This window comes from Talpa occidentalis, unplaced genomic scaffold (genome assembly GCF_014898055.3).
Source record: "Talpa occidentalis isolate TD23 unplaced genomic scaffold, MPIMG_talOcc4v2.1 talOcc4.4, whole genome shotgun sequence".
NCBI classification, from domain to species: domain Eukaryota; kingdom Metazoa; phylum Chordata; class Mammalia; order Eulipotyphla; family Talpidae; genus Talpa; species Talpa occidentalis.
This window is the reverse complement of record NW_023604295.1, coordinates 78,004,917-78,028,804: the sequence shown is the minus strand read 5'-3', so window position 1 is coordinate 78,028,804 and position 23,888 is coordinate 78,004,917. Positions and strand designations below refer to the sequence as shown.

Below are 23,888 nucleotides of genomic sequence, written 5' to 3'. Positions count from 1 at the left end.
AACTGGAAAGGGAAAGAAAAGCTCTCTTGATGCTTGGAAGCACAAAAGAAAACTGTGTCAAGGCAAAAAAAAAAAAAACAAAAAAAAAACCAGGGAGACTAGTCTCTGACATCTCCATTTTGGCACTGAAAATTAGTTTTTTCCACCTGGTCCTGTAGTAGTGTCTCATCTAGCCACTAAAAACCATCATGTATTTGTCAAAAAAGCTCTTTTGCCAGGGTTCCAAAATCAGAGGTTTTGCCAACTACTGGATATGCTTCAACCAGTTCTATCCTTATCTGGATTCAAAATCAGTCCTGAAGTTTGTAGCACAACTCAGTGAGTCATTGTATTTATATGCCCAAGTGAGCAATGGATCAAAAGAAGTCCAGAGTCCTTGCTCAGATAGATGGATGGAGAACAACTGATTTTCCTTGTGAAATATTTCAGCACACTACAGGAAACAGGAGAGGGGGGACAGAAGAAGCTGCGAATGAGGACTTTTGGACTTCATTTGAAGTGTGCTACTAGAGTGCTCTGTATTGGGATGTTCTAAGTAGGTGGTCAGATCGGATGTCCCCCAAAACACACTGACTATAAATTTGCTTGAGTGCAGTGAATTATAGAGGCAGCATGTCTAGCATCAAAGTGAAAATGCTCTGCTTTTCCAGTAACTGAGAACTACTGATCTGCAACCTGGGATCGGCAACAATGGGTAGATTAAAGGACATTTTACACCACTCACTCTTCTCCCCCCATACATATGTGCACACACACACACACACACACAGAGTCATAAGCCTACTTGCCAGGTGGGGTTCTTCCAGCACTTTCTGATCCAGAACAGGTTTTTATCACTTCATCTTGTTTAGTATCTGTTATTTGCTGTTTTTACAAAGCCATGGACATTTTCAGTGAGAGACAAATCTGGCTGTCTCTATTCAATCTTACAACCTGGGGGAGGCTTCCCTTTCATTATTTAATAACTTCTCTTTTCTCGATCTATTACTGATTTCATCTAAAACAAAACACCCCTGAGATCATAGACAAAAATACCACAGATCTGGTGATGAAAGATTTTCTTGTAATGGAAAATATCCCTACTGGATTAGGCCCACCCACCCAATGGCCATGCAAGGCATGGCTCCTGGTTACAGTGCCTTTTGGAGGAAGGACAGATGCAGGAAGGAGAGCTGGAGTGTTAAAAACTTACAGATAAAGGGCTTCACACTGCTGTGGATGTGCTTGTGTTGTTTGAGGCCAGACGAAGTGGCAAACGTTTTGCCACACTCTGGGCAAGCGTGGGCCCGGGCACCAACGTGCTGAGAGCGAATGTGCCGCTGAAGGTTGCTAGGGTCCGTGAAAACCTGCTAGGAAATGAGTACTGATTAATCGAGAAACTTAATTCAAGGACACAACCAAGAAGACCAGGAATGGCTCAAAAAGTTTTGTTTATTTGTTGTGATTTTGTTTGTTTTCCCCAAAGACCAATAGCAAATCTTGTGAGTCTCTTGTAGGGTAAAGACTAAGTTATTTAGCTTTCTATCAGCATGAGGTGTCTGATGATATCAGCTGAACAAAATAATTAATAGCATCCTTAAACCATATCCTAGGCCTTGATGCACTCAGAGTGATTAGAGTTGAATAATAAAATGTTAGTCATGATACTATTAAAACTACTACGCTACTTTCATCCTTTCAACAATGACACACTGCTATCAAATTGGGGGAATTTTTGACTGACTTAAGTACCCCAAATCTATCGAAAAATTTCCAATATGGGTTAAGTTATAACACTACTTAACTAAATTACCATTAGCTAAATTCATCCTTTTAGACACTGCACTGAAAAAGAAAACTGAAAAAAACACCCACCTATCCATATCTCCAAATGTTATGACATCCATAGAATAAGAAAAGATATTCAAATGTCATAAAAGATTTTGGAACTAGAAATCAACTGTCATGACACCCAGACATATTTTAGTTTCATCTGAATAACTGCTCAGAGTAATGTGATCAAGGTGAAAGGCTTTCATTTTTCCCTCATGTTTTCAAGCTCAGGCCACTATGGTAGCACTGGCCACTAAGGCACTATATTTTTAATTAGAACCAATCATGATTCATGGTAGGAACTTAGGTAGAAAAATCTGAAAATGTAGGCGCCTCCCATTCTTTCTAATAGGCATTCAGAAACATTATGTGGCTTCCTCACAAAATGCTATTAAAATAAATCAGTATGTGCATTGGATAAAATTTTCATTCTCCATAAGGCTATAAAATAGCCCCACATTGGCAAGCCAATAGCGGAACCAAGAATTTACCAAGGATGTCTGACACCTAGTTCTGGAACTCACCATTAAGTCTCACTTCCTCCCTTACAAAAATAAAAGGATACCCACTAAGTGTTTTTATACACTGTACTAATGCCTTTTAGCATACAACACTCAGTCTACTTTTCTCAAGATATTTATAGTTTCCCCTCTCAAGGCTTGTTTTTATATATCGTAGCAAATGATGGATTAAGAGAGAGCAGGATGACAGAGAGAGGCCAAGTAGTCTACAAATTCACTGTACCTTGGCACAGTTTTCACATTCATAGTGCTTTCCACTGTCATGTGACATCTGGTGGCGAATTAAATTGGACTTCCAGTTAAATGCCTTGGGACACTGATCACACTTGTATTCCCTCTCTTCAGTATGTGACAACATGTGTTTCTCCAGACTGTTAAGAGAACAATTGACTTAAATAAGAACTGGTGACAAAGAACACATTCATAAACAGAACGTCATTTTATTACTAATCCACTGGCAATTAAAGAAAGAAGAAGGAAAAAGAGGTGAGGAAAAAAGAAAAGAAACAGGCTTGCAACAGACAAAAGTACATTTTATATTTCCTAGACTGTGTATCTCACTAATACAGAGGAGTGCCCTGTTGTTAGGAAATAAATCTGCTACAGCTAGCAAGGATTCCTTGCCAGTTTAAGGGCATGATAAACAACTAGCTATTTGTCCTCTTTTGGATAAAATACACAATTCTAAAAGTAACAGATATTACTAATGTTCACTTAATTCAAACATAAACACTCAAACAGAAAACACTTAAGAACATGCAGGCAAGTATTCTAATGTGTATATAATTTCTAGATTCATAGAATATTTTTGTTTCTATCTATATCGCCATGAGAAAGTAAGCTATAAACTACTTATTCAACAAGCAACTTCTCAATGTGACCTGGGATAAGCAGAAATATATACATATATATCATATATAGCCTCTGAATTAGGGAAGAAGAAACATGATCTCACATGGACTATTAATGTTCAATCTATTATTCAATAGTGTATATGCACTATTTAAGTCCCTCAAAAAAAAAAAAAGACATGACTAGAAGCTTCTCACAAGTGTAGTTTCTCCATCTTATAAATCTTAGACTATTTTCCCTTCGCAACTATTTCACTTTTTTCTAAAATTCATATATAAAATATACATGAATAGATGAAAAACAAATATTATAGATAATGAATTATGACATTCAGAAGACATTTACAACATTTTTGTTCATCAAATACAAACACACAACCACTAGGAGACTACCCCCAAAATAAAGTAACCAGAACTCCCTGGAAAAATATAACCTGTTTAAAATTTGAAATATAAAATACACAAAATGGGTCTTGAACATAGAGTTAGCAAAAAAGCAAGAAAGTTAGAGATCATGTCCAAAGGGCTAGCGTACCAACTTGAAGAGATGCCCATTAGCCAAAGCTGAGGAAATGTAAGCATCAATCAATTTAAAAAAAAAAAAACCCTCATATTTTAACAAAAATATTCTAAAACATACAAACAGAACTTCAAGAGTCACCTTTGGAAGAATGCTGGAAAGACAAGTCAATATTCTGAAAATAAGTCAATAAAGGGAAAAGCTAAGCCAGATATTTTGCCTTCTTAAAATCCTGCCTTTTATATATGAAGTGTACTTCAGGATGAGTAGATAAACAATGAGGGAAGTATCTCTGCATAGACTTAATCCAGATAAGATAGAATGAAAGAATGATAGAAGTCAATGCATTCATTTTGCAGCCCCCAAGGAATTAACGAATACCAGCAATCTATTATATGCATCCTATTGGGAATAAATGATGTCATCAATGAGGCATAATCCCTAAAACATTGAATCTAAATCTTACAAAGACTTGGGATGTAACTATGAGTTTAGAGGAAAAAGAAGGATGGAGAAAGATGTTAAATTATACCAAGGGGATATGATCAACAGAACCCAGACTGGAGGAAATGCCACAGGATAAACATTCAGTGTTTTCTATAAATAAATTATAATGACAGATGGAAAGACTTATTGGCTTTCATTGAAGGAACATATAAATTTAAAGATATAAAAGGCATGTCAATTTCAGTGATGGACTTTATATTGATCTTAATTCAGACAAAATACTCTAAAAATTATGACAAAACTAGGGGAACTTGAACACTGACTGAATATACAATAATATTAAGAAATTCTTATATTTTAAAGTGTGGTGTAAAACTTATGTTTTAAAGAATCCTTTTTGTATACATACATAGTGAACTAAAAATAATAGGCTATCATGCCCAGGGTTTGTTTCAAGTCATCCAAAATGACTATAGCTGAGAAAAGATTGACCTTGTGTGATAATTACTGAAGCTGAGTACACAGGTGTTTCTTACACCACCCTCTCCAGTTTTGTGTATGTTTGAAACTTTTCATAATAAACAAAAGTTGTTAAAAACTACCAAACAAACAAGCATGTGATTCTCACAAAAATAAATGTTCATTGCTTTCATAGCAATTCAGTCTTTCTTTTTCATTTTTATGAAAAATTTACCTTTATTTATTTTTCTATTTGTTTGTCTTTAATCATATTTATTGAGGAAATGTAGGTTTACATCATGTATTGTTTCAAGGATTGTAGTTTTAAGCCTATGGAAATGTATGTTTTTTCACCATGCCCACCTCCAAAATCCACCAACCTCCATTGGGCCCCTTTTATTTATCTGTGAGATGACCACTCAAAATTTGAGTATCAAGTAATACTTCTGTGATTCTAAATATGTTATCCAGTGGTTATGTAAACTGTGCATGTAAGTGTGTGAAAGAATGAGGGGCCCTTTCTCATAACTTGATAAATTAGAAATAACTTTCCCATATTTTTCCTCTTCCTCAGTCTCCTCCCTGTAACTCTATTCACATTGGCACATAAAATTATTTTTCCTTCCCCATGAGTCAGTCAAGTTGGTGATTCTATTCTATTTGAACACAAATCTCAGTATCTTTGTGAACAAAAGGTACCAGGAGAGTACAGGTGTGTGGAGTCACAATAAAGGCCCTAACCTTATCTATAATATGATATCGTCTATTATACAAATTGAAATGTTAACGAAAGAGATATCAATAACTGCACTTAGCACTAAACCAAGCTGGGACATCTTCAAGAAAGGATTTTTCATTTGTTTAACATACATAGAAAAAATATAGGAGTCAATAAAATGGAAAATATTCAGGGAGTAAAGTTTCTACAAGTGGATAAATTATATAACAAAAATACCACTTGGATGAGCGACATTAGGTTGCATAGTGACATGCCATATCCATCTGGCTGAGCTACCTAAACGTGAGTTTTGAGGGTTCATCCAATGCCATATAATTAGGTTTCCTTATTGTTTTTCATTGAATGTTTGACGGAAAGAACTAAACTGTCAGTTGATTTTGGCATTAAGGGAAGTTGACTCAGGCTTAATCTTACAGCTAGTCACAGAAAGACGCTTTCTGCACCTAAAAAATGTTACTATACACTTATAGTAGGAAATAATGACCTTTTAGTGTTTAATATGTCATTTTTTTGTTTTATAATGCTTTCATCATTTTTATAACAAATTGAAAGAAATATAATCTCCAATATCAAAGATAGTGTTTTACACAATAAGGATTATTCTTTCAAATTTGGTATTTATTAGTTTCATTTTGAAAAGAGTTGGACACCATTGAATTTAATTGTGACATTTTAAAATTACAAATCCATATTTTAACAAACATATGCAACATTTATTCTCTATATAGGTTTATATTAAGTGGTAAAGATGAGTTTAAAGGATAATGAAAATTTTCTCTTATGCCCCAAAGTGTTTTCTCCCTAATAGCTAACTTAGCCTTGAATATTCAAATCCAGACAGAGATACATTCTTTTGACTCAATCTCCTTTAAGAATGGATTATTCTTGATGCTTTTTTAGTTATTTATGCATTAAAGTGAGTGGCTATTTTATGAAATTCTCTTTAATAAGACACCTAATCAGAGAAGTGGATGCAGAGCAGTCAATATAGAGATAAAAAGGAGAGGGAGAAGGGAAGGCACTATGTAAAGAAAGGAAACAAAATGGTAAGCTGAACAATGTGCAGTAACCAAGACAAACTATGAGTAAGTCACACTCTTAAGTAAGGTCAGTTGATATACTATCATACCCATTGAAGTACAATGATGTAAGTGACTTGAAATGCTAATTGTAGTTCCAAAGCTCATTTCTGTGTTTGAGAGCAAAGTAATGAATATATTTCAATAAGACAAATATAATACAACACATATTAAAACTGTACACCAATGAAAAAACTATTAGGTAGAAACAAACAAATACTTTTTAGTGAGTAAATACCTAGCTAATCTTAAAAACCATCTTGCAGCATTTCTGTAATGCTTTCAAAGGTTAAGTTTCAGGGTTGTCATTTTCCTCATAGAAATAAAACATTCTGACTTAAATTCAAAGGAATATAAAAAAGTTAATATATCATTGAACTATGATTTTCATTTTGTTAAAAATAAATATTAAAAATTATTTAATTTAGATCATGTTTATTTTTCCCTTTTGACAAAACTAAACATTTTGTTCACCTTATATACTTCTCTTATTCTTTCATACATGTGCAGTTTAGTTTACACTGACTTACCAAGAAACTATCTATCTTTCACTGAGAACTAGATCTAATTTTTTTCTATTCTCTAAGTGTTTCTAGAAGTAGCTTTACTGTTTAGAATATGATTAATTAGCACCAATGTTGTTCCGCATTCTTGATTTTTCCTCTAAGATTTTACTATCATGTTAAGCTTTTCCAATAACACATCTTAGATAACAATAAAATATTCTCTAATAAAACATTTTATCTGGCATCAAAACAACTAATTCCAACTTCATTGTAAATATTTTACAGATGACAATTTCTGAGGAAAAAGGATTTCTGAGCATGTAAATAACTAACACACTTATCCAGCTCACTGCAATTCCAAATCTCCCTATTGCATACATTCTGAAAATTCAGCAAAACATTTCATTGCAGAGTAAATAAACATGTTTTGTAGTGCAGCATGCCATTTCTAACCTTTGCAAATCAGGAAAAACTTGGTCACATTCTTTACACTCCTGGATTGCATGTATCTCTTGGAGATCATTTTCACTTTCAAGTTTTTGCTGAAAGTCCTCTTCTACCATCGAAAATGCTGAGTGAGGGGTACTGCACGGGAACTTTTGGTGATCTGCTAGTTCAGCCTTGGATTCAAAGATCTGATCACAGTCCTCACAGCGATATTGCCGTTCTTCTGTGAAAATAATTCAGGTGTTACCGACAAAGAGATAGGGAAATGCAACCACAAACCAGCAGAAAGTCTTTGGTTGTCATTTTCACCACTTTTTTTTAAAGATTTATTTATTTATGCATACAAGAACTGAGGTACAGGCCAGAGGTGTGGGGGGTGAGAGGATTCACCAGAGACAGAGGGGGGAACAGAACAGGCAGATTGACAGAAGTACACTGCTGAGAGGAGCAGTGGGTGAGACAGGAGAGGTCTGCTGCGCCGTGTGGGTTGCTCCCTGGCCGGCCAGGGATGGAACTTGTGCTGCAGTGGCTGTGGACAGCTTTATGGGTTGCTTCTTAACCGCTTGTGCCACTAGGGAGGCCCTTCACCACTTTTTAACAAGGATTAAAAGTAATATACATACAGAAGTCAGGACAGAGCCTTGAATAACAACATAAATGTACCCAGAGTATAGTCTTCTCATCTTATAGAACTTCATGACTAAATCTTTCCAGGGTTTACTATTCACAGGATATTACAAGCAATAATGACCATTTACTAAGCATCACCTATTTCTTCAACCCTGTACATTTATTAATTAACTTAATAACTTAATTACAAGGAATTATGTGTCAGATTTTTTATCCAATTTTTGTACTACGGAATTGAAACTTAAGAAGTTCCATGATCAAGTAGTGATCACAACGGTAACTGGCTGTGCCAGAATTTGCCCCACCTCACTGTGCCATGCTACCAGGAGGAGCACAGTGTCTTTATCTGAACCGTGGTACAGCCTGGTTAATATCACAAACTTGGAAATGCTTCATTATATTCATCAGTACTGATTATGGGATACAGGATGTTTTTTAGCACACTTTCAGGTTAAGTTATCAAAAGGTCAGCATTAACTGGCATTTTTTTTTAAAGAGCAAACACATGAATTTGTGCTTTCAATCACTAAGATAAATAAGTGCCAATAGTGGCAACTATTTGAGATAATGAGGTTCTAATGTGTCAGGTAGTGATGGTGGTGTTTGGACTCTTTCCTTTTGAATAAACTTAGCCCACTCCTGAGGCTGCACTACTATGAACCTATCACAAAGGCATCATCACCGAAGCCTAAAACAGGCAGCAGTGCTGAAAGACACCAGGGCAAACAACAGGACACATAATTCCTGTTCTACAGATTCATGCCTAAGGACCTAGAACCAGTTGCCCATTGACAGAATGTCAGTTTAGGACATAATATTTTAGTCACCTACAAAATACTGAGCATTTTGTTAGGGAATAAACATATATGAAATTCAAGGGGAGACACATGAACACAGTGAGACATATTTTATGACAGATGCATATGCAGAGCCTCAGGGAGTCAAGAAGAACATGTCTCATCCATCTTATCTGAGGAAGAGAGGTACAGAAACACAGAGCAAAGAGTAAGAATCAGCCAGGAGAGCCTCCCTGGTGGCATAAGGTGTTAAGCACAGCACTATGAAGCTATCCATAGCCACTGAAGTACAATTGCAATCCCGGGCTAGGGAGGTGACCCGCATGGTGCAGCAGACCTCTTCTGACTCGCCCACTGCTCCCCTCAGCAGTGTATTTCAGTCAGTCTGCCTATTCTTCTCCCCACTCTGTCTCTGGTGAATCCTCTCACCCCGGTCCCCCACCTCTGGCCTGTACCCCAGTTGTATGCATAGATTTTTAAAAAAAGAATCAGCCAGGAGAAGCGGTGTGAAGGAGGATGTTTCAGGCAGTGGGATGTCTTGAACCAACGATGAAGATCAGAAAAAACAAGGTAGGTCCATAGAACAGCAATGTTGTCGTTAAGTATGATAGGTTTATACAGTGCATGTGTGAGAGGAGTGGTAGATGAAGTTACAGTGGGTAGTAGGTCACTAAGGGCTGAAGGAAGACAAGAACAGGAAGCCACTGAAGGCTGGAATGCCACATCTGCAGCCTGAGAAGTCAAGCAGAAAGGTCAAGTAGGACACTGCTGTTGTAATTCACATATGATACTGGTTTAGTTTAAACTAAACCATTAACAGGGTGGCCAGCAAGGTCAGAAATCAGTACACAAATTCAATAGGGTTGAAAGTTAACTTTGGATGTAAAGGTCTAAGGAAGAGTGTGATATTCTAAAATAATTCACTATGACTCTAAAGATAGGTTTCTCAATGGAATAATTCAAATAATAGAAACATTTTTTTTTTTAGAATCTGTACACTGTTCATATATTTAACACCTAAATTTAGGATTTTAGGGGCCTCCCTGTGCAGCACTATGAAGCTGTCCGCAGCCTCTGCAGCATGGGTTGGATTCCCAGCCAGCCAGGGAGATACCCACATGTCACGGCAGACCTCTCCTGTCTCACCCACTGCTCCCTTCAGCAGTGTTTTTGGTCTGTAAACCTGTTCTGCTCCCTGTTCTGTCTCTGGTGAATCCTCTCATCCTCTCATGTCTCTGGCCTGTACCCCAGCTCTTGCATAAATAAATAAATCTTTAAAAAAAAATCAATAAATAAATTTAGGATTTCAGTCTGAACACAAAGAGGACTTCCAGGCTACATAATACATGAAAAGATACATTTTAGAGACAGCAAGACTTTGGTTTGAATGCTGACATCACCGCTTAGTAGTCATGTGATCTTAACCAATTATTTAGCCTAAGTTCATCCATTTCCCAATCTGTATACTAGGATGAATTCCTTCCTTAAAGATTTGATCTATGTGTAAAAGATTAGATGAGGCAGTAAATGGGGAGCATATATTACCAATAATAAAGCAGCTGTGTAGTGCCTGTTTTATTTTCTCTGTCCAAGAAAAGGTAAACCCTCGAAGTATAAAATACAAATCACAATTTAAACATAATACATAACAAAAACATTGTATTATGGATATGGATACCATACATTGAAAACAAAAATCAACTAAGGGATTCAAGAATGTCGTAAATGCAGGTCATTTATAAATAATTGCCCAAGAGGAATAGTTACTACTACTTGTCTTTTTAAAATAGTAAACTAATCATTTATATTTCCAAAAATCATTATTTGAAAATGGTTTTAGGTCTAACATTCACCAAAGAAAGATGTCTTAACCCCAGAAAGCCCAGGTCACATTTTTTAAATTAAAGCACTCCCCAATGTCACAGAGCCTTTTCCCCATCTGGGCTCAATCTCTACCAGGCAGATTAGAAATTTGGCTTTTCCCTCCTCTCCTCCCCTGCCCCCCTTAGTGTGTCTCTGGTTCACAGTTGCTTGTTGATTTTCATTTTTTCTTTATTATAATTAGCCTTTTTCCTGGTCCCTTATTTAGGTTTTCTCAATTCCTGCTATGAGTGAGACCATCCGGTATTTTTTTTTTCTGTCTGTCTTATTTTGCTGAGCATGATCCCTTCCAGCTCCACCCATGTTGCTGCAAATTGCATGAGTTTATCTTTTTTGATTGCTGAGTAATATTCCAATGAGGGGGAGGGGTGCAATTGTATGGGGAATATAACCAAAATGAAAACACACACATTGTGCAAAAATGAAAAATGATGTAAGAATTATATAAAATAAAATAATTTATAAAAAAATTAAAAAAAAGAAACTTGGCTTTTAAGATTATTTGCTTATCTTGGAAAACAATTTCCAAGAAGTATCCCAAAATACAACTAGTATAATCTACAGAAATAAAAGGTAGCTCAAAGGTAAAAATGCTCAAGAGTCAGCCAATGATGGTATTCCAATGGGGCTTCCCTCACAGTGGTTCACATAGAGTCTGAGGTGCTCCCATTGAATGCCAGAGCACTAGTAGGTGGAGCTATCCCTGTCTCTCAGGTAAACTGGAATAGGTAATCCTTTCCCTATTAGGTGGGCCTTCCAGCTACAAGTCTTTAAACATCACTAGACTATGTTGAACAAAATCATATTATATTAGAGGAGAGAGATTGAAAAGAGAAAGAAAAATGTATTAAATTCTTGCCCCAAAGTTACAAATCAGTGGAAGTGAAATTTTCTCTTAATATTTTTCAGTATATACATCACAGGTAATTATAATTCTCTTTGAACTCCTTTGTTTGACTTATAACAGGTCTCTGCCAAATAATTCCTCTGGCTTTAACTTCTCATTTGTACTTTTCTCCAAGTCCCAGGTCCTCCCCTCATATGCTAACTAGGACTTTATTCAAGTAGAAACACTTTTCCAAGTTATAGAACATTAGGTGGAGAGATACTTGTTAGAATTAAGAAAGCCCAAAATCAAGATCACTGGAACAACATTTGCACAGTGGAAGTATTCTCAGAAGTCTAAGACAATGACAAAACGTATAACTATGTGATGTCTCCGTCCAAATATTCAGAATTCCTTTAATTTCCACTTCAGGGAAGACCTCTCCTCAGTTTAGCTTCACTATGATATAAGCCAAATGCCAAGCCAAGAAATAGCCACTTAGGGAGAAGCAATTTGTTGAAACTGACATTGAAAAGGTAGCGAAACTAACAAACATGAAAGTGTAAAGGACCATTGCCTTGCTACATCATAATCTCCAAATGAGGGCGAAGAGGGTGGTGGCTTGAGGGATACTAACCGTGGATATCTGGAGCCATAGTTTCATGAGGATAGTCTTCACTCTTCATGAACAGCAGGAGTTCTTCTCCTGGTGCAATATCTGTGACTACTCTATAAAATATCTTCAGATGACAAAAAAGGGTAGGGAGGGAAAGAGAGAAAAGTGAATATTAGGAAAGGGTGAGTTATACACGAAGGTCTCTGTACAGATTATTGCACCTCAAAAAAAGATTTCATTTTAACCAAAGAACAATGACTTCCTGCTTCATATACTGAAAATTAGCCCTCTGATGACAAATGGAAAGCTGTGACTCTCATGCTAATTCAAGTCTTTTCCAACTTCGACTTCACAAATCAAGTTTTTCTAATGCAAAGCTTGCTGCCTCACATGTACCCTGTGTAATGTTTAACAAATAATTCCCTTCTCTGAATTCCTTACTCTGGTGAACTCACAGAGTTGATTGTGTCTTGCATTATGCAGCAATAGACCTGCTAAGAGCAGTAGAGGAACAATTACCTGCCTTGAGCATGTTCTCAAAAGTAGCACTTTCTCAACAATGCATTTTAAGGTAATAGGCAGCAAGGGCAATGCATCAAGAATCACGAGAGCATGACCCAAAGGAACATAGTCAAAAGAGAGTATTTCGTCGTTTAAGAAACTGAATCCTCTCTTGCCTTCCTGAAGTGGTGCTCCCAGATTCAGGAGCTACCCTTATGCCCAAGATCCTGATTCCTACTCTTTGAAAGCCACGTTATACCTTTAATTGATTCACTTACCAGGATGGGGTGTGTTGTGTTTGTGTGTGTGTGTTTATTTCCATTGCTTTCTAGCAAAATGCTGAAGAGAGGAAGGATTTAATAAATCTGTTAATGAATGATTAAAAATCAGCCCAACAAGTGTGGAAAGAATGGTGACCTATAATTTCCAAGAGTTGCCTCCTTCATCCTGACCAGCTCTGTGACTCTTAGGCAAATCATTGCCCAATTTATATGTCTAGCGTTTCTTTCATCAATGAAAATATTTTAAGTGTTTGCTCATTTTACAATAGGAATGTACTTTGTTTTTCATTTTATTCTAAGAAGATTTAACTGATAATTCTATAATCAGGAAGAGGTTATAAAAGAAAAATAAAGTTATACTATTAATTGGTGAAAATAAGACCAACTACATCCCCCTCCCCCCCACACACACACCGCTACCAACAAAAACAACAATAACAACAACATTTTCTCCATTGGGAAGAAAAAAATCACATAACACAAAGTTAATACAACCAACCAAGAAATGGAAAGAAAAGGATATTTTTTTTTAAAACGATATTGCTCTAACCATGGCTCCTCATAGGACCATTTGATATTTCAAACTGAAAAACCTGAGTAGGTTACTACTTAAAAGAGCTAAAGAGATATGCATACGTTTCTTTGAATTTATCTATTTGTTTATCTTTTGAAAAGGAGAGGACATTAAACATAAGTATGTGCCTCTTTATTCCAGTAGGTGGCTCTAAAGTCCAATTGTTTATTTTTCTATAAAGAAACCAGAGCAAAAATTTGTGCTAAATTCAAAATATAACTCAATGAGGAGTATTTTCTGCTTAGTTGTTTCCCTGTCAAAACAAAACATTTTTTCATTCAACTATAATCTAACCATGTAGGTTTACAGACATCCATGCCAAACATAAAATGTGGTTTTAATATGTTATAACCTAAGATTCTTCCTAACTATCCCATAGATAGAATTGAGACTGTTTTAGGAAAATTGCTCCTTTGTATGTGTTGTTTCTACAAAAACTGGTGAATTTGCAGTTTGTATCTTATTAACCTTTACCTTCACATTTCCCCTTCTTTGGAAGTGCACTGAGGGGAGTAGTTTCTGTTCAAAAAGTTACCAGATTTTTAAAAAAGTAAGTGTGCACTTGCTTTATTTTCCCCTAAACCTTCCAGTTAAATGCTTATAAGTATGCTGTTTCATTCTGGAGTTCTATTTCCCTTTACAAAACAATGGACTTCTCTCAACAGTTTGAATCACCTCTTTTTTTGGCATCTCTCAAAGGTTTAACTTATTAGCTTCCTTTCCAACAACATGTTGACATTTGAATTGTGACATATTAGAACTTTTCGGTGGCTTCTCGGAAATAGTGAGGTTAAAGAGACAATACCCTGAAAGACAGTAAAACAGTACAATTGTCTCTGCTGAGGAATGCTGCTTAGACACTCATGCCAGGTCATTTTAAGAAAGTATTATGATATCATTATTTCTTTATAGCCCACAATTAATCATGTCTCTTTTAATCCCATTTTAGATTTACTCAATCTAATGTGAACAGTCCCCCCCCCCAAAAAAAAAGCAGAAGAAAATGATGGATATTGTAACTCTATATTATAAAGACAATTCCCTTCCTTCGCCAGGACATAGATCACTACTGTAATTTCCCTTTAAGTTTCCAGATTGTCATGTGAAGAATATTGAGGGCATAAAAAATAAAAGACACAGAAGAGTGTTGATGTTGGCTTTATTTACTGGAGGTAAAAGGTGACATTCCAGGCCACGGAAGGCAAGGCAAAGTAGAGTTGATTTTAACTTCAGGGTGTTCTTTTCGATTTTAAGTGAATTTTTATAGTGCTCATGAAACTGAGGTTTGAAAAGAACTGGCAAGGGCTGGGCATAATGAGGGCAGACTCTGGGCATGCTTCCTCATATAGCAATAAGAATGTGCCTCGAAGTCCCACTTACCACACCCTTACCCATCTAACTGTTGTTTTTTTCAAGGTGTTGCTACCACTTGTGATCTTCATTATATCTCATCTCTCAGGAGTTGGGAGAGACTTAAGTAAAATTATGCTTTACCTCCTATAATTACAATGACCCAAAAGTATGACTCGCACTTGAATCCAGTAATGTCTATATGTAAAGTTAGTCTAACATTCTAGTATTAATAATAACAATAATAGTAAACCAGTAGGTATTTGAAAAGTGAGAGGAGTACTTTACATGAAAACTAATGATGTTTTGTTGCCACAAAATAATTATGTGAGGGAATGATAGAATATAATCTTGGAGAAATTAAGACTTTCAGAAAATAAGATAGCACATCTGTGCTTCCTTTACTGTTATAAAATAGATCTTTCTGCAAACAGAAATACAATAAAGAAGAGATTTATGAAGCTATTTCTGCAGGTTGTATATGAAGCATGCTTGACCATACTTATAAAAATAATATCTTTTAAATAAGTATATACTAAAAAAATTGGCTATATTTAGCCCTATGAATTTTTGTCACCTGAGTTGTATATAGAATCAGAAACACTACAAATATAACTGCTCTGGTTTTTGTGTTGAAGAAAAATGAAAGGGAATTAATTGCTCGATTATATTTCATGAAAGTTAATGTTTTTTTCCAATGGAAAAGATATTTGGGACCAAAATTAAAAAGCCCAGACCTGGGATTTTGTGAAGAATTCAACTCAAGTATATAAAGAAAAGCTCAAAATTCTTAAATACTTAGAAAAAAACTTGAATCGATGCAAAAGGGTTAGTTGATTTATTATTTTGCTGTGTCTCTCTCAGGATACCCTATTAGAATGAAAAAAAAACAGTTCCTCCCAAAATAAGTGAATGATAAGAGGAATGGGACCTTATAGTATAAAAAAGGAGTACATGGAAATTGCATTTTTAAAATAAGTCATGATAAATATTTTTAAAATGTGTTAACTCCTTCGAGGTTTTCTTTTTGGTAGTTAATATTAAATTCCAGAAATACAACATATTATGAAAAGGACCTAAGCTCTCCAAACATTTAAAACTTTTGAAAGTTGATGTGGTCTCTTCACTTTATCAGATTAAAAAATTAAATTGTACCAGTATATTACTTGACTCTTTTTATTACTCTAGAAAGCTTTATTTCTCTCTAAGTATGGAGATTGTATTGGATCACTGGATACTGGATTTATGTAAGTAAATATTAATGGTAAATGTTTTAATAACAGATCTTTCAGTATTATTTAATTTTTAAATTCACCAAATTAGCAAACTGGTAAGGTTTCTGAATATTTTTTTTTATTTCTAACTCATCCATATATTTGAAAATAAAGCTAGAACCCCCCAAATGTTTTCATTTTTTCATCATTTAAGCCATAAATATAGTATCATATATGCATAGAAATTAAACATAATTATTATATTTAGCTTATTTTAATCAAGCCTTGAAACCAGTTCCAACTAACAAAAGAATATCCATTCAGTTAATACTCATAAGGTTAAGCTACGGATAAAAGGCAGAGGGGACAAGGACTTGATTTAGCAGATTTTAGACTTCCAAAAGGTACATTTTCATTCAATATTATATATAAATATATATGCACTTGGCTATATTACACATATTTTATATATGGCATATCAATGTGGCAAAGTATATATTTTGATGAAATTTTAAAATGTGCATAAATATTAGCAGTCTCATATTTTATATATTAATATAACTATTATGTAAGCTAATTATCATTTAACTATCATGTAAGCTAATATAACTATCATGTAAGCTATATGTCACTATATATTCTCTTGTATATTATATGCAATGTGTTATACAATTATGTATTATATAGAAGTAGAACTGGTATTAATCATACTTCATTAAATACACATTCTTTTGTTATTTAAATGCAAGACAGTCACTAAGGAGAGTATAGACACATAAGTGTTTTGATAGGAAAGTTCATAAGTCATAAAAAATTTTCAAACTAATCTTCTTTTATACTGTCTGGTTTTATGTGCAACCTAATCCTCCATCAAATAGCTGCTGCTACCATTTGTATTTATAAATAGTAATAATGCGGGTTCTTGTTTATTGTTCAATAAAACAGAAAAATCTAGAATCTGTCAGGCTAGCCTCACTTTCTACTTTGCTATGCTTGGATCTACTTAAAGTACTGTTTTCATTATTGAGAGAGAAAAAAAAATCAGTGCACAAGGAAGAAAACAAGATAGAAAGAAAACATATCATTTACTCTAAAATAGATGAACAAGGCCTCATTGTTATGAATCCTCATTTATTTTTCCTGGTCAGGCACTGGAAGTTTTATTTATGCTTAATAGACTGCATTTGGCATGTCTAAAAATGACAGAAGTGTGAATTATGAATGACCTTCAACCTATTCAGGAAGTTGTAATAATTGAAATAATAGAGAAATGTACTCCCTGCTACATCTGGATTGAGAGGCAACTTTTTCAGATTATTGCCCTCTTTGCACTTTGAAGTTGACAGTTGATTTCTTCCTCGTCTAGTTCCCAACATTCAGCTTCATGCTTTATTTGCTATAACTTCATTCAACTTACCGCTGAGAATACTAGGAAAAGTTGAATGAAACTTTAACATTTATAGGGGGAGAGGAAGGGGAGTTTGGTGACAGTTTGCAATATGAACAAAGTCAACATTTGATATGAACCCATCTGTCAGGTTTGGTGCTACAGAGAAATAACATCAAGCTCACAGAGACAATATGTACATATGCACTGGTTTCAGGGAACACAGTCCAGAATCCTGATTACCAATAGCAAAGTGGGAAACCCCAATTTTGGGGAGTAGGAGTGATACCATATTTTAGCCTCCAGATATAGGACCCTATTACAGATTCTGAGTCTAATTAATAAGTGACTATCAGCCATGTCTTCATCAGATAGATTGATGACAGAATGTAAAGATATTTGTCCAACAAAATGGAAGCTTTATCAGGTTCAAGCTTTGCCAAAGCCAATCACACTTATTTTCCTTAGTTTCCCCTGAGATAAGGTATCCGATATTTGTCTATAGGATGATAGTTTTAAAGACTAGAAAGTATTAATTGAGACATATCAGGTACTGTTTTGCTATATCCACTTCAAAACTAAAATGTATGTATCTGCTGGTTACTTCTAGGACAAAAGTCTTATTGGAAGGAAATCCCCCTCCCCCATTTTTATTTCTTCATTAATAACATGAGAGAAAAACAAGTATAATTTATTGAATAAAACACAATGAAGAAAATTGACTGCTGGTTCTAGATTGCACCAATAGGGCAAATAATAAACACCCACTTCTTATTATACCTAGAACTGCAGTGTATTTCCAGCCCAGTCTGGAAGCTTTTCAAGTTGTCTCTTAAAATAACTTCTAAGGATCACTCTACTGAGCCCACAGGAAATATCCATTAGCTACCCATCTTTAATGTGGTCATTTTATCAGACTCCATGGAAACTCTCTGATCATTCTGAAAGGTTTCAGAATGTTTGGAAAGAGTTCCATCATAACAAGATGAGAAAACTAAAGATCACCTTTGGTGGGTTTTTTTTGTTGTTGTTTTGTTTTGTTTTTTTACTAGGCTGGAAGGTTTTCTTGTGTCCTTGACCCACATGCCTCCTTGATGGCTTATAATGCATTTTAACCACTACCTTTGGGACCATTCCAGAAATAGCTAAAGCTGGAGTTGACTATGGGTGTGATGCTTTTAGATTGTCCTGAATGGAAGAAGTTGTAAATATGTGAAAACTATTTACATGAAATGTGCGCAGAAAACTCCAGGTTATAGTCTCTTTTAACTTAGGTGGTCTGTGAATCCATAAAAATCCTAGTCTATGGCAGTGTTGGTCCTGATCAGGAGAGAGGAACTTTGGGAAGGCAGGAGGTGGGGGGATGGAGGTGTGAGGAGGACAGTGCTGCTTGTTTTATCATGTAAATTTCAAATGGCAAACTATATTCGAGACAGTTTCATCTTCAGATGAAGGAAGTAACTTATCAACCAGACAACACCCCCACCCCAAAATCAGCTTAGGCACTGTTCACAAAGCCAGTCTCTGGGTATTGCCAGCTGGCATTCATCTTAAAACAGCAGAACATAACTTTGGTATAAAAGTGGAACTTGACTTAAAAGCAAAGCAAAGAAAATGCCCAAAGCCAATAATAATTTTAACATCAAAGAGGTCATAGAAAATGTGGACAGAAATCCTTGTAAAGGAAGAGCAAATTAACATATTACCTGACAGTGGACGCAAACATTTTTGAGAAGTGGAAAGAGGCTAGCAAATTACATTTGCTTTATACACAGTTGATCTTCCCTGCTTTTTTGCACAAATTGCAGTAATTGAATGATGCAGAAAAACATTTTTCTCCGTTAAAAAGCCAAAGAAAATAACTTGATAATTGAGTCCATAATAAGTTTCCAATAATAATAGTGTGCTAGTGTCATAGCAGTCGGTTAGAACACTGACGTGGACCTGAGTGAGTGGGAAAGCGGGGATGCCAATTCAGCCACGATTGTCCTGGAAGCAGTTAAAACTTTATAAGGTAAAGCACAAATGAGAACAATGCCTGCTCCAACTGAAAACACGGTGGAATCTTGCTGCCGTTCATCAAGCACAAGGGAGCTAGCAGAATCCCCTAAATGGATTCTGCCCATGTATTCTCTGAGGGGCACTAGTCCTTCCAGATCTTATTTCTTCAAAATACACGCCAGGCATTAGATAATCTCTTATGGACACATTTCTTTTTTATTCAGAGTGAACAGCAGACTTCTCTTCTACTTACTAAATACCAGCTGTCAAAGGCCTCTTTAAAAATGAAAGGACTTATCACCTTGTGTAAATGACAAGATTAATAATGTCCTGGGTTGGTGAAAACAGTATTCCACTTGTAGACCATGTTGGGGCAGGCCAGGAGTTTGGATGAAACTGTGCTCCTTCCTACGATACACACATCTAAAATGTTACCCCAAATCACACACCCAGATCATTCTAATGATCATGACTGGAAAGGCAGGTATTGTGAAAGTCTGAAGAGCCAACTTACATGAATTGCGCCTGAGTGACCTGTCTGATCATAACCAGTATGGTTTCACCTTGAAGAAATATTAGAGGGATACTTTTGTCCAGAGGGTTATTGCATAAGTACACATAACTTGTGAATGTATTCGTAGATGAGAGCTGGCATTGTTTGAGACGGACAGGGAGTCCATGCGTAGTCCTGTCTTTGAACTAAGGGAAAGGAATGGAAATGTGGAGGTATGAGGAAACTTATCAAAAGATGGAGGGAAAAGCAGGAGCAGGGTGAGACCAAATCTAAAACTCTGTGCTCCATCCTCTCATCAAACTGGCTTGTAAAAGTAAGATAGCTACACAACATCAAAGGAAAGAACGTCAGGATGCCCAGGTTAAAAACACAAAACAACTCACAAAACCATCTAGATGTTCAGCCTGCTTAACATTCAACACATGGGTGCTTCCCGATGTAAATGAAATCTTTGAATAATTAATAAGACTTTTTCAGTCTTCCTCTGCATATTTGGTCCTCTTGAGGACCTATGCTGGAAAGAATTTTCATTATCCAACTCTCTATTTTTGCCCCTGCCCTGCTCCACCACTCAGTGCCAATCCCAACTCCTGAAAACAACCAGGGACAATTTTAGAGAGTTAAAATGTAAAAAATGTGGACGTATTGTCTGTCTCAGTAAAAGATTACTGCTAGAATTATAAAAACATAGAAATTCTCAGGAATAAGGAGAAAAAAATAATTAGGATTTCAAGGATAAAACATCTTGGGTGTTTTTAATGCATCTACTATTTTATGACTTGAGTGTGATTGTGGTCTCAATTTACTAGCATTTTTGGTGTGGCCTTTTACAAAGATAAATTACTATAACTAATATAATATTTTCAGGAGGGAATAAGGGTATCAGTAAGAAGTTATACATACTTAGAAATTACTATTTAGCATTTAAGCCAGTGATTTCAAAATTTCTATCTCCAAAAACATCACTGCAATAATTTTGAATGCATGAACTGAGACATCTAAAACCAATAAACCTGAATCTTCTAGGCAACATGATCAAGAAGGAAAGCTGCCAGAATGTTCACTCTAATCTGGAAAAAAAAAAATTCTTAAGTAAAATAGCTCATAGGAACCTATTAGAAAATTTAAACTCAGGAAAATGCCCTCAAACAAATGCTAGTACAAAGGTTCTAGGAAAATGTTAAATTGAATGACCTTTGATTTTATGATATAAAAGAGATTACATCCTTTATCAACTTACCTTGAAAATCAAAATCTGTGCTGTTTCTAAGTACTTCTTCTACCCCAAGCAAATTATCCAATGTATTGGGCTTCATCCAATATATACATTCTGGCTGTCCCCCAGTTATCAAACTATATTATTATCTTGGCAAGCACATTTATTCTTTTTCATAGAACTCTTCCACATCATTATAAAACTGATCCAGATTAATCAAATGTGATCTTCAAAAATATGTACCTTGGCAAAAGTAAACTACAGTTTATACACTCCTATTCTGGGTTATCTTTTTTTATTTGTTTGTTTTTGTTTGTTAGTTTGTTTTTGTAGATACTCTAATTACTACAATGATTAGTCAGCAGTTGCAAGATTCATTTGAAATTTTTCCTTTTTGGAGTTTGGAACTTGTAACTGTCTCGTCATTAAAATCCATTTTCTAAACTTGAGCTCTATCTGAGAATAAGAGCTAAGAGAACACTTTTTACAATTTTTGTAAAGTGTTCCATCTCCTTTTAGGTTGTGCAGGTGAGATGATGATGTCAGTGTTTAATAATTATTCCTGATTCAGGGTTTTTCTCTCTCTCTCTCTCTCTGGATATTAAATAATATCTCACACAATGGGAGTGTTCACTATGTGATGAGTTGTGCTCATTCACCATTTGGCAGGTCCTATTTCTCATGGATAAGAGAATAACAACAAAAAAATAGACCTAGAGTCTCTTTAGTCAGCTCTTTTATCATTGTACCTTGTCTAACACTTACATTTCAAAGCTGTCTCGAATTGCTAAAATTAATTGACTTTTAGAAACAGGCATATAAACTTATAGATGAATATATTTATAATAGATGCATACACTATTGGGTGTCTGTTCTCTTTTGTCTTGTCAACTGAGCTAAGTAAGATTGTACGCATACATGCCTATCACACGATCTGACTTTTACCTCTGACTTTCCTCTCTTGTTGTTTATGGGTGAACTTACTTGACCATGTAATGTCAATTTCACAATTATGTTATTTGATATGCACTTTGTTACCATCTTAGATTTCTGCCAGCAGAATACATAAGTTTAAAAGAAGTACTTACAGAAATAATAGGTATGTGTCTAATATTAATTTTTTGTGATTTTTCTGATTAACTATTTTCCCTGATTCTTCAGTAAAAATGAATAAACATGCTATTCCTTAAGTCATGAAAGCAATGTATTTTATATGCACCTCAAAAGTAACTGTGTTAAAATTATAAATGCCTGTTCTAATGAGCAATTTAATTCATAGTTAAGAACAGTAAAATAACTTTCCTTTTTAATGTAATCAAAACTCCCAAAGACAATCGTACATTTTTAGTAAAATATTACACACATAAATCTTAAATGAAAAAAAATGTACTGGCCACAAGTCCCATTCTTAAACAATGTTTTCACTGATTCTACAATTTAACTGTCTAAAAAATAGCTCTTGTAGTTAATAAATATGGATAACAAATCATTCTTATGATATAATTGTATTAGTGCATCTCACAGCCCCCTTTTGAGGTCTTCCAGTTCCTTTATTTAGAAAACATAAGGCGAACAATTCACTCATTCACAATACCTACATATTTCCCACATCTACAAATAGTGGGTACTCAAAAATGTTGTTGATAGTGACAGTAACTCAAATGACAGACGGGGCATATTTTCTGCTTACAATCAATAGCTAATTTAATAATGTTGTCCTTTGTCAATAATGCCTCTTGTTTTCTTACGGCAAAGGGAAAAAAAACAATTGATTGGTTTATTATTTTGATATATGCTGAAGATTTTTAAATGATTCCCATTTAAAACTGATTTCACAATTTACTACTTCTTATAAGGTTTAGTCAGTAAAAACTATCTGGTAGCTGCTAAAATGCCAAACAATAATCTCATAATGATGACTAAGATGGAGTCTTAGACCATATGATGCTAGCATTACTTAACAGCTCTCAATTCAAAACATCTAATTTAAACTTTTCTTTTTCTTGGTGGTGATTTTCATAATAGCTTTGCCAAGCAGCCATTTTAATATGTTCTTTGAAATGTATTTGATTTAGGTAACCACTGGGTTGAAAGAAATATATGATGATAAAATAATTAAATTCTAACCTTATGATTTTTATGAAACCAAAATTAACAAGCTGAACTTCTTGTTGTTTTAGGTATTGTCATACTAAGTTACAGGATTCATAACCTAACTTTATTGAGTGCAATATATGTTTCACGATATTTTCATGATCTTTATTTCATAGTCATTGTTATTAAAGTTAATTTCACTATATAGGCTTCCATAAAGCAATTTCCAGAAGTGACAGTTTTAACTTTTTCACATGTACAAAACAGGATCAGTCTAAAAGTATTTCTCATTTTGAATTAGACACATCAACATAAAATGCATAATCAGATAGGTTTACACATAGATCATACCTATGAACATAGATCATATAAACTTACTAGTTCAAATAAAATCTATACAATAATTCAAGTGTATCATTTCCAATTTCTACACAATCTACAAAGTGTTCTTGATTAGCTCAATACTTTCTATGAATGTCTTCCCATTCTGATGTTAAAGAATAAAAGGTAAACAACAACTAGCAATAAATATTACCCTGTTTTTAAATCATTCAACCATATTTAGAAAACCAGTACAATTATGAATTATACTAGCACAAAGTAAATAAACTACCAACAAAAGTAG

The 23,888-nt window shown here is 34.9% G+C and overlaps 1 protein-coding gene across 13 annotated transcripts in view; it reads right to left on the bottom strand.

The window, feature by feature from the left end:
- MECOM (MDS1 and EVI1 complex locus) overlaps positions 1 to 23,888 on the bottom strand; it is a 578,367-nt gene that overhangs the window by 36,980 nt on the left and 517,499 nt on the right. For 8 of the 13 annotated variants that reach the window (XM_054700716.1, XM_054700718.1, XM_054700720.1 and 5 more), the window contains 4 exons: positions 12,153 to 12,255; positions 7,388 to 7,604; positions 2,557 to 2,704; positions 1,193 to 1,349 (listed from right to left, as the gene is read on the bottom strand). In XM_054700716.1, coding sequence (XP_054556691.1) covers positions 1,193 to 1,349; positions 2,557 to 2,704; positions 7,388 to 7,604; positions 12,153 to 12,255 — 625 coding nt within the window. The remainder of the gene's footprint in view (positions 1 to 1,192; positions 1,350 to 2,556; positions 2,705 to 7,387; positions 7,605 to 12,152; positions 12,256 to 23,888) is intronic. The other 5 variants (XM_054700717.1, XM_054700719.1, XM_054700722.1 and 2 more) reach the window with 1 other exon arrangement.